Below are 13,488 nucleotides of genomic sequence, written 5' to 3'. Positions count from 1 at the left end.
GCTCAACAGTTTCCCTTGTGTATGAAGAATGGTCCACCACCCAAAGGACATCCAGACAACTTGACACAACTGTGGGAAGCATTGGAGTCAACATGGGCCAGCATCCCTGGGGAACGCTTTCGACACCTTGTAGAGTCCCATGCCCTGACAAAATTGAGGCTGTTCTGAGGGCAAAAGGTGGGGGTGCAACTCAATATTAGGAAGGTGTTCCTAATGTTTGGTGTACTCAGTGTAGAGATACAGTATATATAGTGTATATACAGTGGGGAGAACAAGTATTTGATACACTGCCGATTTTGCAGGTTTTCCTACTTACAAAGCATGTAGAGGTCTGTAATTTTTATCATAGGTACACTTCAACTGTGAGAGACGGAATCTAAAACAAAAATCCAGAAAATTACATTGTATGATTTTTAAGTAATTCATTTGCATTTTATTGCATGACGTAAGTATTTGATCACCTACCAACCAGTAAGAATTCCGGCTCTCACAGACCTGTTCGTTTTTCTTTAAGAAGCCCTCCTGTTCTCCACTCATTACCTGTATTAACTGCACCTGTTTGAACTCGTTACCAGTATAAAAGACAACTGTCCACACACTCAATCAAACAGACTCCAACCTCTCCACAATGGCCATGACCAGAGAGCTGTGTAAGGACATCAGGGATAGAATTGTAGACCTGCACAAGGCTGGGATGGGCTACAGGACAATAGGCAAGCAGCTTGGTGAGAAGGCAACAACTGTTGGCGCAATTATTAGAAAATGGAAGAAGTTCAAGATGACGGTCAATCACCCTCGGTCTGGGGCTCCATGCAAGATCTCACCTCGTGGGGCATCAATGATCATGAGGAAGGTGAGGGATCAGCCCAGAACTACACGGCAGGACCTGGTCAATGACCTGAAGAGAGCTGGGACCACAGTCTCAAAGAAAACCATTAGTAACACACTACGCCGTCATGGATTAAAATCCTGCAGCGCACGCAAGGTCCCCCTGCTCAAGCCAGCGCATGTCCAGGCCCGTCTGAAGTTTGCCAATGACCATCTGGATGATCCAGAGGAGGAATGGGAGAAGGTCATGTGGTCTGATGAGACAAAAATAGAGCTTTTTGGTCTAAACTCCACTCACCGTGTTTGGAGGAAGAAGAAGGATGAGTACAACCCCAAGAACACCATCCCAACCGTGAAGCATGGAGGTGGAAACATCATTCTTTGGGGATGCTTTTCTGCAAAGGGGACAGGACGACTGCACTGTATTGAGGAGAGGATGGATGGGGTCATGTATCGCGAGATCTTGGCCAACAACCTCCTTCCCTCAGTAAGAGCATTGAAGATGGGTCATGGCTGGGTCTTCCAGCATGACAACGACCCAAAACACACAGCCAGGGCAACTAAGGAGTGGCTCCGTAAGAAGCATCTCAAGGTCCTGGAGTGGCCTAGCCAGTCTCCAGACCTGAACCCAATAGAAAATCTTTGGAGGGAGCTGAAAGTCCGTATTGCCCAGCGACATCCCCGAAACCTGAAGGATCTGGAGATGATCTGTAGGGAGGAGTGGGCCAAAATCCCTGCTGCAGTGTGTGCAAACCTAGTCAAGAACTACAGGAAACGTATGATCTCTGTAATTGCAAACAAAGGTTTCTCTACCAAATATTAAGTTCTGCTTTTCTGATGTATCAAATACTTATGTCATGCAATAAAATGCAAATTAATTACTTAAAAATCATACAATGTGATTTTCTGGATTTTTGTTTTAGATTCCGTCTCTCATAGTTGAAGTGTACCTATGATAAAAATTACAGACCTCTACATGCTTTGTAAGTAGGAAAACCTGCAAAATCGTCAGTGTATCAAATACTTGTTCTCCCCACTGTATATAGAGAGAGCTCTGAACGCAGAAGGAAGAACTGCAGTATGTCCACACCTTAGGAACAGGCCCTCTCAGAGAGTTTCTACCTCACAGCTTACTGTCTCTCTATTCTACTCCTCAACATGACAAAAACAACCACTCCTCGCTCAACGGTTTATCTCTTCTTAGATTCTACCCCACTCTCTCCTTGTTGTCCTGCCTCCCTCCCTCCCTCCCTCCATATCGTCGATGGATAGGTAAATGTCAGGTCACAGCCGAGGCGACAGTGGATGCCAGAGAGAGACAGTCATTAGTCAGCGTAACACGGAACATCAGGCCATTACACATAATTAGCTATGTGACAGGACGACATGATGGAAGCACCTGCCTATTACGAACTACCTCACAGAGAAGATTGGCCTAGAGAGGTCAACCGACACTGATGATGACAGACCCACTAGTCGGTGATAACCATCTGGCTGTGTTCTTATTGTGTTTCAATTGATGCAGATGTGAGGTGGGTTGGCGGGGGTGTATGTGTATGTGTGTGTTTGTGTGTGTGTGTGTGAGAGAGAGAGAGAGAGAGAGAGAGAGAGAGAGAGAGAGAGAGAGAGAGAGAGAGAGAGAGAGAGAGAGAGAGAGAGAGAGAGAGAGAGAGAGAGAGAGAGAGAGAGAGAGAGAGAGAGAGAGAGAGAATGTCGACAGAGAGACAGAGAGCGTGAGAGAGAGATGGTAGAGTGAGAGAGATGGTAGAGTGAGAGATATGGTAGAGAGAGATATGGTAGAGAGATGGTAGTGAGTGAGATGGTAGAGTGAGTGAGAGATGGTAGAGTGAGTGAGATGGTAGAGTGAGAGATGGTAGAGTGAGAGAGATGGTAGTGTGAGAGAGATGGTAGAGTGAGAGATATGGTAGAGAGAGATGGTAGTGTGAGATATGGTAGAGTGAGTGAGATGGTAGAGTGAGAGATGGTATAGTGAGAGATATGGTAGTGTGAGAGAGATGGTAGAGTGAGAGATGGTAGAGTGAGAGATATGGTAGTGTGAGAGAGATGGTAGAGTGAGTGAGATGGTAGAGAGAGAGATGGTAGAGAGATGGTAGAGTGAGAGATATGGTAGTGTGAGAGAGATGGTAGAGTGAGTGAGATGGTAGAGAGAGAGATGGTAGAGAGATGGTAGAGTGAGAGATGGTAGTGTGAGATATGGTAGAGAGATGGTAGTGAGTGAGGTGGTAGAGTGAGTGAGGTGGTAGAGTGAGTGAGATGGTAGAGTGAGAGATGGTAGAGTGACATATGGTAGAGTGACATATGGTAGAGTGAGAGATATGGTAGAGTGAGAGATATGGTAGAGTGAGAGATATGGTAGAGTGAGAGATATGGTAGAGTGAGAGATATGGTAGAGTGAGAGATATGGTAGAGTGAGAGATATGGTAGAGTGAGAGATATGGTAGTGAGTGAAATTGTAGAGTGAGTGAGATGGTAGAGTGAGAGATGGTAGAGTGAGAGAGATGGTAGTGTGAGAGAGATGGTAGAGTGAGAGATATGGTAGAGAGAGATGGTAGTGTGAGATATGGTAGAGAGATGGTAGTGAGTGAGATGGTAGAGTGAGTGAGATGGTAGAGTGAGAGATGGTAGAGTGAGAGATATGGTAGTGTGAGAGAGATGGTAGAGTGAGTGAGATGGTAGAGAGAGAGATGGTAGAGTGAGAGATATGGTAGTGTGAGAGAGATGGTAGAGTGAGTGAGATGGTAGAGAGAGAGATGGTAGAGAGATGGTAGAGTGAGAGATGGTAGTGAGTGAGATGGTAGAGTGAGTGAGATGATAGAGTGAGAGATGGTAGAGTGAGAGATATGGTAGTGTGAGAGAGATGGTAGAGTGAGTGAGATGGTAGAGAGAGATATGGTAGAGAGATGGTAGAGTGAGAGATGGTAGTGAGTGAGATGGTAGAGTGAGTGAGATGGTAGAGTGAGAGATGGTAGTGTGAGAGATATGGTAGAGTGAGAGATATGGTAGAGTGAGAGATATGGTAGAGTGAGAGATATGGTAGAGTGAGAGATATGGTAGAGAGAGAGATGGTAGAGTGAGAGATGGTAGAGTGAGAGATATGGTACAGAGACTTACGTCGGGCGTGTGTGTGCTCCCTCTCTGGTGATCACTCCTTCTTTCTCCATCAGCATCTGTCTGAAGGTGCCAACCTTCTGGCTGATCTCCTCCTCAGAGTACCTACAGGAGAGATCAAACCCACCCAGTCAGTGGGAGGACAGCAACAACACACGCAACACAGCAAATCAGTCACACACACTCACCAAGACATACACACACACACACACAAAGACACATACACAAAGACACATGCACACACACACACACACACACACACACACACACACACACACACACACACACACACACACACACACACACACACACACACACACACACACACACACACACACACACACACACACACACACACACACTGTCCTTTCAGAGAGAGCAGCAAGGCTAATCGCCATCTGTCACAACAGGCGGTCGTGCGTATATAACGCCATGTCATCTCCAAACATCACGCCAGAGGAGAAACACTCAGACATTTCCAGCGTGGCAGGAAGGAGATGCCTTGCCGGGAGCGGTGGTACGGTGTTCCCTCAGTACGGCTTCATTGACACACAACAACGTGGGGAAAGGAAATTAAAATGATTTGCTTCTCCATGACCATAGTCCTTTCTTCAAGCTTTTTAAATTTGGATTTTATTTAACCTTTATTTAACTAGGCAAGTCAGTTAAGAACAAATTCTTATTTAAAATGACGACCTACAATGACGGCTCCTGTGTGTGTGTGTGTGTGTGTGTGTGTGTGTGTGTGTGTGTGTGTGTGTGTGTGTGTGTGTGTGTGTGTGTGTGTGTGTGTGTGTGTGTGTGTGTGTGTGTGTGTGTGTGTGTGTGTGTGTGTGTGTGTGTGTGTGTGTGTGTGTGTGTGTGCGCGTGTGTCTTACTGTGACTGAATGGAAGCCCTGTGGTACAACACTCCACCTGGTAGACATTTTATCAATGTTATCAGCGTTTGGCTAGAATCCTGTGGACTGCGATCATGTGGGGTGTGAAAAAACATCAAAATGCATATTACTAATTTAATAGGATCTCTGTGGTAAAAGTCAAATACATGTACAGTTGAAATCGGAAGTTTACATACACTTAGGTTGGAGTCATTAAAACTCGTTTGTCAACCACCACAAATTTCTTGTTAACAAACTATAGTTTTGGCAAGTCAGTTAGGACATCTATTTTGTGCATGACACAAGTAATTTGTCCAACAATTGTTTACAGACAGATTATTTCACTTATAATTCACTGTATCACAATTCCAGTGGGTCAGAAGTTACATACACTAAGTTGACTGTGCCTTTAAATTCCAGAAAATGATGTCATGTCTTTAGAAGCTTCTGAAAGGCTAATTGACATAATTTGAGTCAATTGGAGGTGTATCTGTGGCTGTATTTCAAGGCCTACCTTCAAACTCAGTGCCTCTTTGCTTGACATGATGGGAAAATCCCCCCAAAAATGAGCCAAGACCTCAGAAAAGAAAATTGTAGACCTCCACAAGTCTGGTTCATCCTTGGGAGCAATTTCCAAACACCTGAATGTACCACATTTATCTGTACAAACAATAGTACGCAAGTATAAACACCATGGAACCGTCATACCGCTCAGGAAGGAGACTAAAATAAGTCCTATATCGACATAACCTGAAAGCCACTGCTCCAAAACCGCCATAAAAAAAGCCAGACTACGGTTTGCAACTGCACATGGGGACAAAGATCGTACTTTTTGGAGAAATGTCCTCTGGTCTGATAAAACAAAAATAGAACTGTTTGGCCATAATGACCATCGTTATGTTTGGAGGTAAAAGGGGGACGCTTGCGAGCCGAAGAACACCATCCCAACTGTCAATCACGGGGGTGGCAGGATCATGTTGTGGGGGTGTTTTGCTGCAGGAGGGACTGGTGCACTTCACAAAATAGATGGCATCATGAGGTTGGAAAATTATGTAGATATACTGAAGCAACAACTCAAGACATCAGTCAGGAAGTTAAAGCTTGGTCACAAATGGGTCTTCCAAATGGACAATGACCCCAAGCATACTTCCAAAGTTGTGGCAAAATGGCTTAAGGACAACAAAGTCAAGGTATTGGAGTGGCCATCACAAAGCCCTGACCTCAATCGTATAGAACATTTGTGGGCAGAACTGAAAAAGTGTGCGCGAGCAAGGAGGCCTACAAACCTGACTCAGTTACAGCAGCTCTGTCAGGAGGAATGGGCCAAAATTCACCCAACTTATTGTGGGAAGCTTGTGGAAGGCTACCCGAAACATTTGACCAAAGTATAACAATTTAAAGGCAATGCTACCAAATACTAATTGAGTGTATGTAAACTTCTGACCCGCTGGGAATGTGATGAAAGAAACAAAACCTGAAATAAATAATTCTCTCTACTATTATTCTGACATTTCACATCCTTCAAATAAAGTGGTGATCCTAACTGACCTAAGACAGGGAATTTTTACTAGGATTCAATGTGAGGAATTGTGAAAAACTGAGTTTAAATGTATTTGGCTGATGTGTATGCAAACTTCCGACTTCAACTGTATATGTAACAGCTAGCTAGCCATTTCACATCGGTTACATCTACTTCATGTTAGAATAGCCTGAGTGTAATAGTTGCCCATTGAATGCATGTTTTGTAGCCATGTTCACTAGTGCAGTACTAGGTCAACTGTATCTAACTATATTTCTCAAGAGTAGCTTTGCAACAAACCTGGTCAGACATGAACACTGAAACCCACTCCAATGTCTACACACAGATTGGACAGTTCTGGACAGTGGACATGACTACCTGCCAGTTAGTTCTGTTGGAGCCTGCCAGAACACAGAACACTCAGTCTGAACAGAAACATTCAGAGAGGAACTAGGAGGACAGGACACAACTCCAGGGAAACATTCAGAGAGGAACTAGGAGGACAGGACACAACTCCAAGGGAAACAGTCAGAGAGGAACTAGGAGGACAGGACACAACTCCAGGGAAACAGTCAGAGAGGAACTAGGAGGACAGGACACAACTCCAAGGGAAACATACAGAGAGGAACTAGGAGGACAGGACACAACTCCAGGGAAACATTCAGAGAGGAACTAGGAGGACAGGACACAACTCCAAGGGAAACAGTCAGAGAGGAACTAGGAGGACAGGACACAACTCCAGGGAAACAGTCAGAGAGGAACTAGGAGGACAGGACACAACTCCAAGGGAAACAGTCAGAGAGGAACTAGGAGGACAGGACACAACTCCAAGGGAAACAGTCAGAGAGGAACTAGGAGGACAGGACACAACTCCAAGGGAAACAGTCAGAGAGGAACTAGGAGGACAGGACACAACTCCAAGGGAAACAGTCAGAGAGGAACTAGGAGGACAGGACACAACTCCAAGGGAAACATTCAGAGAGGAACTAGGAGGACAGGACACAACTCCAAGGGAAACAGTCAGAGAGGAACTAGGAGGACAGGACACAACTCCAGAGAAACATTCAGAGAGGAACTAGGAGGACAGGACACAACTAGAGAGGAACTAATCCTGTATTTATCCCAGACTAGCCCAGTGCTATCAGTCCTGTATTTATCCCAGACTAGCCCAGTGCTATCAGTCCTGTATTTATCCCAGACTAGCCCAGTGCTATCAGTCCTGTATTTATCCCAGACTAGCCCAGTGCTATCAGTCCTGTATTTATCCCAGACTAGCCCAGTGCTATCAGTCCTGTATTTATCCCAGACTAGCCCAGTGCTATCAGTCCTGTATTTATCCCAGACTAGCCCAGTGCTATCAGTCCTGTATTTATCCCAGACTAGCCCAGTGCTATCAGTCCTGTATTTATCCCAGACTAGCCCAGTGCTATCAGTCCTGTATTTATCCCAGACTAGCCCAGTGCTATCAGTCCTGTATTTATCCCAGACTAGCCCAGTGTGACGTGTGTGACGTGTGTGACGAGTGTGACGAGTGTGACGAGTGTGACGAGTGTGACGTGTGTGTGTGTGTGTGTGTGTGTGTGTGTGTGTGTGTGTGTGTGTGTGTGTGTGTGTGTGTGTGCGTGCGTGCGTGCGTGCGTGCGTACGTGTGTGGCGTGTATGTGTGCATGTGTGCGTGTGCGTGTACGTTTGTGACAGCACACAAGTCACTTCGCGCTGTATTGCAATCTTTCAGCGCAGCAGATCTGTCAACCACATCGCACCACAACAGACAGGTGAAAAACTCAACTCACTCTATATTCATAGCTTTCCATGCATGAGGCAGGCCACATCACCATATGCAACGTTCCTGTGTGCTTTACTTTAGACAAAAGACATGTACGTATACTGAACGGAAATATAAACGATACAAGCAGCAATTTCTAATATTATACTGAGTTACAGTTCATAGAAGGAAATCAGTCAATTGAAATAAATAAATTCGGCCCTAATCTATGGATTTCACATGACTGGGCAGGAGTGCAGCCGTGGGTGGGCCTGGGAGGGCATATGCCTTCCCCTGGGGAGTCAGGTCCACCCACTGGGGAGTCAGGTCCACCCACTAGGGAGTCAGGTCCACCCACTGGGGAGTCAGGTCCACCCACTGGTTGAGTCAGGTCCACCCACTGGTTGAGTCAGGTCCACCCACTAGTTGAGTCAGGTCCACCCACTGGGGAGCCAGGCCCACCCACTAGGGAGCCTGGCCCACCCACTAGGGAGCCAGCCCCACCCACTAGGGAGCCAGGCCCACCCACTAGGGAGCCAGGCCCACCCACTAGGGAGCCAGGCCCACTCACTAGGGAGCCAGGCCCACCCACTGGCCCAGACAATCAGAATGAGTTTTTCCCCACAAAAGGGCTTTATTGTGCACTGATCACACACCATAACAAAATGCCTGGTTTAAGGGGCTTCCCTTCCTTCACACTTCACTGTCCTGATGATAGCAGCCTGAGATGTGTTAATGCTTGACACAGTCGGTTTATTGACAGCTAGTGTAAAAGACACACATGGGGGGGCCAGAAGCAGAACCCGAAGCTAAATGATCTCTGTTGAATGGATGGACATAGTGTACTGTCTCCTCTTCCTCCTCCTACTCATCTTCTTCCTCCTCATCTTACTCTTCCTCCTCCCCATCCTCTCTCTGGATTCCTCTCCCAAGGTTTTAAGGCCCAGCCAAGCCCAAGTCTACAGTCACACCTCATGCCCTCCGTTTTCCCTGATTGGTCTAGCCTGCAAGGATGGTCTGAGGGGATTGGTTAACCATTGGCAATGGGCATACACTTAACGGCGTGTGTAATCAAATCAAATCAAATGTTATTTGTCACATACACATGGTTAGCCAATGTTAATGCGAGTGTAGCGAAATGCTTGTGCTTCTAGTTCCGACAATGCAGTAATAACCAACGAGTAATCTAACCTAACAATTCCACAACTACTACCTTTATACACACACAAGTGTAAAAGGGATAAAGAATAACGGCCATGGTTTTCCAACAGCACTGGGGTCGATGTTGATGTGCTGTCGGACTAGAAGACCCCCTGCAGCACCTGTGGATCTACTGACCAGACGACGTTTGTTGGAGATGACAGGCCTCTCTGCAAAGAAAGAAACGGTTGTGCAATTTATTTTCCCTGAACTCTCTTCTTTCCAGACACAACGAGTGTGGGTTTATACGCCCACTCTTTCTATTAAATCTCTAAAAAGGAGATTTAAATGTATCCATGGACAACTAAAGACAAAAATGTAATATCCTAGCTGCTGGGAATGATTCAGTGTTCACTGTAACACAATCAAATCTGTCCTTTCTGGGTCTCTCAGATGTGAGCTTGCTTTTTTCAGTTGCATTCGAGTGGTAAAAACAAATCAATTCTAAACTTAAAATCATTGTGCATAAATGGTGATGTATTGACTAATTGTCAGGGGCTGTTAGTCTCGACGAGCCAAACTTCACATCTCAGATCCTGTCTGCTAATTAGTCACTGTTTTACACAACATGTTTTTTTCCCAGCCACCCCATTTCCCTCGGCATACACAGTCACAATGACGGACCAGAGGAGGGACTGAATGTCCACCCCTTGTATCTTTCTATCTCATCCTGTCTGTCTCTAAGCATCACTCTCTTTTTCTGTCTACTAACGTAAAGCTTATAAGGTCTCTGGGATTTTTAAATAGTAACTTAAGAAAGGACATTTCTAAACTTGTAGTGTATTTGAGGTTTAAAAAAAAAGGCTTCTGAAGTTTGTAATAACTTAATAATTCACGTTTCCTGTTGCTGCAGGATGATTTTTCCTGCTTTAGCAAACTGGCTCAAATTAAGATCCTACATCTGTATGTGTTTGCAAAAATATCCCATGTGTATCATTCTGTGTCCAATTTGCCTAAATGTTTTGGTCCCTGTCTGAGTATAATCAGTATAATTTCTCTGTACCGGTACCCCCCTGTATATAGCCTCCACATTGACTCTGTACCGGTACCCCCTGTATATAGCCTCCACATTGACTCTGTACCGGTACCCCCTGTATATAGCCTCCACATTGACTCTGTACCGGTACCCCCTGTATATAGCCTCCACATTGACTCTGTACCGGTACCCCCCTGTATATAGCCTCCACATTGACTCTGTACCGGTACCCCCTGTATATAGCCTCCACATTGACTCTGTACCGGTACCCCCTGTATATAGCCTCCACGTTGACTCTGTACCGGTACGCCCCTGTATATAGCCTCCACATTGACTCTGTACCGGTACCCCCTGTATATAGCCTCCACATTGACTCTGTACCGGTACCCCCCTATATATAGCCTCCACATTGACTCTGTACCGGTACGCCCCTGTATATAGCCTCCACATTGACTCTGTTCCGGTACCCCCCTGTATATAGCCTCCACATTGACTCTGTACCGGTACCCCCCTGTATATAGCCTCCACATTGACTCTGTACCGGTACCCCCTTGTATATAGCCTCCACATTGACTCTGTACCGGTACCCCCTGTATATAGCCTCCACATTGACTCTGTACCGGTACCCCCTGTATATAGCCTCCACATTGACTCTGTACCTGTATCCCCCTGTATATAGCCTCCACATTGACTCTGTACCAGTACCCCTCTGTATATAGCCTCCACAATGACTCTGTACCGGTACCCCCTGTATATAGCCTCCACATTGACTCTGTACCGTAACACCCTGTATATAGCCTCCACATTGACTCTGTACCGTAACACCCTGTATATAGCCTCCACATTGACTCTGTACCGGTACCCCCTGTATATAGCCTCCACATTGACTCTGTACCGGTACCCCTCTGTATATAGCCTCCACAATGACTCTGTACCGGTACCCCCTGTATATAGCCTCCACATTGACTCTGTACCGTAACACCCTGTATATAGCCTCCACATTGACTCTGTACCGTAACACCCTGTATATAGCCTCCACATTGACTCTGTACCGTAACACCCTGTATATAGCCTCCACATTGACTCTGTACCGGTACCCCCTGTATATAGCCTCCACATTGACTCTGTACCGGTACCCCCTGTATATAGCCTCCACATTGACTCTGTACCGGTACCCCTCTGTATATAGCCTCCACAATGACTCTGTACCGGTACCCCCTGTATATAGCCTCCACATTGACTCTGTACCTTAACACCCTGTATATAGCCTCCACATTGACTCTGTACCGTAACACCCTGTATATAGCCTCCACATTGACTCTGTACCGGTACCCCCTGTATATAGCCTCCACATTGACTCTGTACCGGTACCCCTCTGTATATAGCCTCCACAATGACTCTGTACCGGTACCCCCTGTATATAGCCTCCACATTGACTCTGTACCGTAACACCCTGTATATAGCCTCCACATTGACTCTGTACCGTAACACCCTGTATATAGCCTCCACATTGACTCTGTACCGTAACACCCTGTATATAGCCTCCACATTGACTCTGTACCGGTACCCCCCTGTATATAGCCTCCACATTGACTCTGTACCGGTACCCCCTGTATATAGCCTCCACATTGACTCTGTACCGGTACCCCCCTGTATATAGCCTCCACATTGACTCTGTACCGTAACACCCTATATATAGCCTCCACATTGACTCTGTACCGGTACGCCCCTGTATATAGCCTCCACATTGACTCTGTTCCGGTACCCCCCTGTATATAGCCTCCACATTGACTCTGTACCGGTACCCCCCTGTATATAGCCTCCACATTGACTCTGTACCGGTACCCCCTTGTATATAGCCTCCACATTGACTCTGTACCGGTACCCCCTGTATATAGCCTCCACATTGACTCTGTACCGGTACCCCCTGTATATAGCCTCCACATTGACTCTGTACCTGTATCCCCCTGTATATAGCCTCCACATTGACTCTGTACCGGTACCCCCTGTATATAGCCTCCACATTGACTCTGTACCGGTACCCCCCTGTATATAGCCTCCACATTGACTCTGTACCTGTATCCCCCTGTATATAGCCTCCACATTGACTCTGTACCAGTACCCCCTGTATATAGCCTCCACATTGACTCTGTACCGGTACCTCCCTGTATATAGCCTCCACATTGACTCTGTACCGGTACCCCCCTGTATATAGCCTCCACATTGACTCTGTACCGGTATCTCCCTGTATATAGCCTCCACATTGACTCTGTACCGGTACCCCCCTGTATATAGCCTCCACATTGACTCTGTACCGGTACCCCCTGTATATAGCCTCCACATTGACTCTGTACCGGTACCCCCTGTATATAGCCTCCACATTGACTCTGTACCGGTACCCCTCTGTATATAGCCTCCACAATGACTCTGTACCGGTACCCCCTGTATATAGCCTCCACATTGACTCTGTACCGTAACACCCTGTATATAGCCTCCACATTGACTCTGTACCGTAACACCCTGTATATAGTCTCCACATTGTTATTTTACTGCAGCTCTTTAATTACTTGTTACTTTTATTTCTTATTCTTATCCGTATTTTCTGAAACTGCATTGTTGGTTAGGGGGCTCGTAAGTAAGCATTTCACTGTAAGTGTCTACACCTGTTGTATTTGGCGCATGTGAGTAATACACTTTGATTTGATCATCCTTAAACAAACAGATCTCTCTATTCCCCTGAAGCTCTATATAATATTGTCCTATGGAGGTGAATGGAGCTCTTTCCTCAGTCTTATCACAGCTTCTCTAAGATAGCCTAGCAGTTGTGCGCCCAGCACTGTGTCGGGGATGGAGGACTAGCCAAGCCCCAGTCCAGCAAGCATACAGCACTGTGTCGGGGATGGAGGACTAGCCAAGCCCCAGTCCAGCAAGCATACAGCACTGTGTCGGGGATGGAGGACTAGCCAAGCCCCAGTCCAGCAAGCATACAGCACTGTGTCGGGGATGGAGGACTAGCCAAGCCCCAGTCCAGCAAGTGTAACCGATGTGAAATGGCTAGCTAGTTAGCGGTGGTGCGCGCTAGCAGCCTTTCAGTCGGTTACGTCACTTGCTCTGAAACCTAGAAGTAGTGGTTCCCCTTGCTCTGCAAGGGCCGCGGCTTTTGTGGAGCGATGGGTAACGATGCTTCGTGGGT

The 13,488-nt window shown here is 46.4% G+C and overlaps 1 protein-coding gene across 4 annotated transcripts in view; it reads right to left on the bottom strand.

Moving 5' to 3' along the window:
• Window positions 1–13,488, bottom strand: part of srrm3 (serine/arginine repetitive matrix 3) — a 183,545-nt gene that overhangs the window by 66,448 nt on the left and 103,609 nt on the right. For all 4 annotated transcript variants that reach the window (XR_011667611.1, XM_071339727.1, XM_071339726.1 and 1 more), the window contains exon 3: window positions 3,961–4,062. Coding sequence is in view for 3 of the 4 variants with exons in the window: in XM_071339727.1 (XP_071195828.1) it covers window positions 3,961–4,062 (102 nt within the window). In the remaining variant the exon portion in view is untranslated. The remainder of the gene's footprint in view (window positions 1–3,960; window positions 4,063–13,488) is intronic.

The sequence above is a fragment of the Salvelinus alpinus genome, chromosome 13 (genome assembly GCF_045679555.1).
Source record: "Salvelinus alpinus chromosome 13, SLU_Salpinus.1, whole genome shotgun sequence".
NCBI classification, from domain to species: Eukaryota; Metazoa; Chordata; class Actinopteri; order Salmoniformes; family Salmonidae; genus Salvelinus; species Salvelinus alpinus.
Note: the sequence above shows the minus strand (reverse complement) of the source record. Positions and strands in the feature narration are given on the sequence as shown.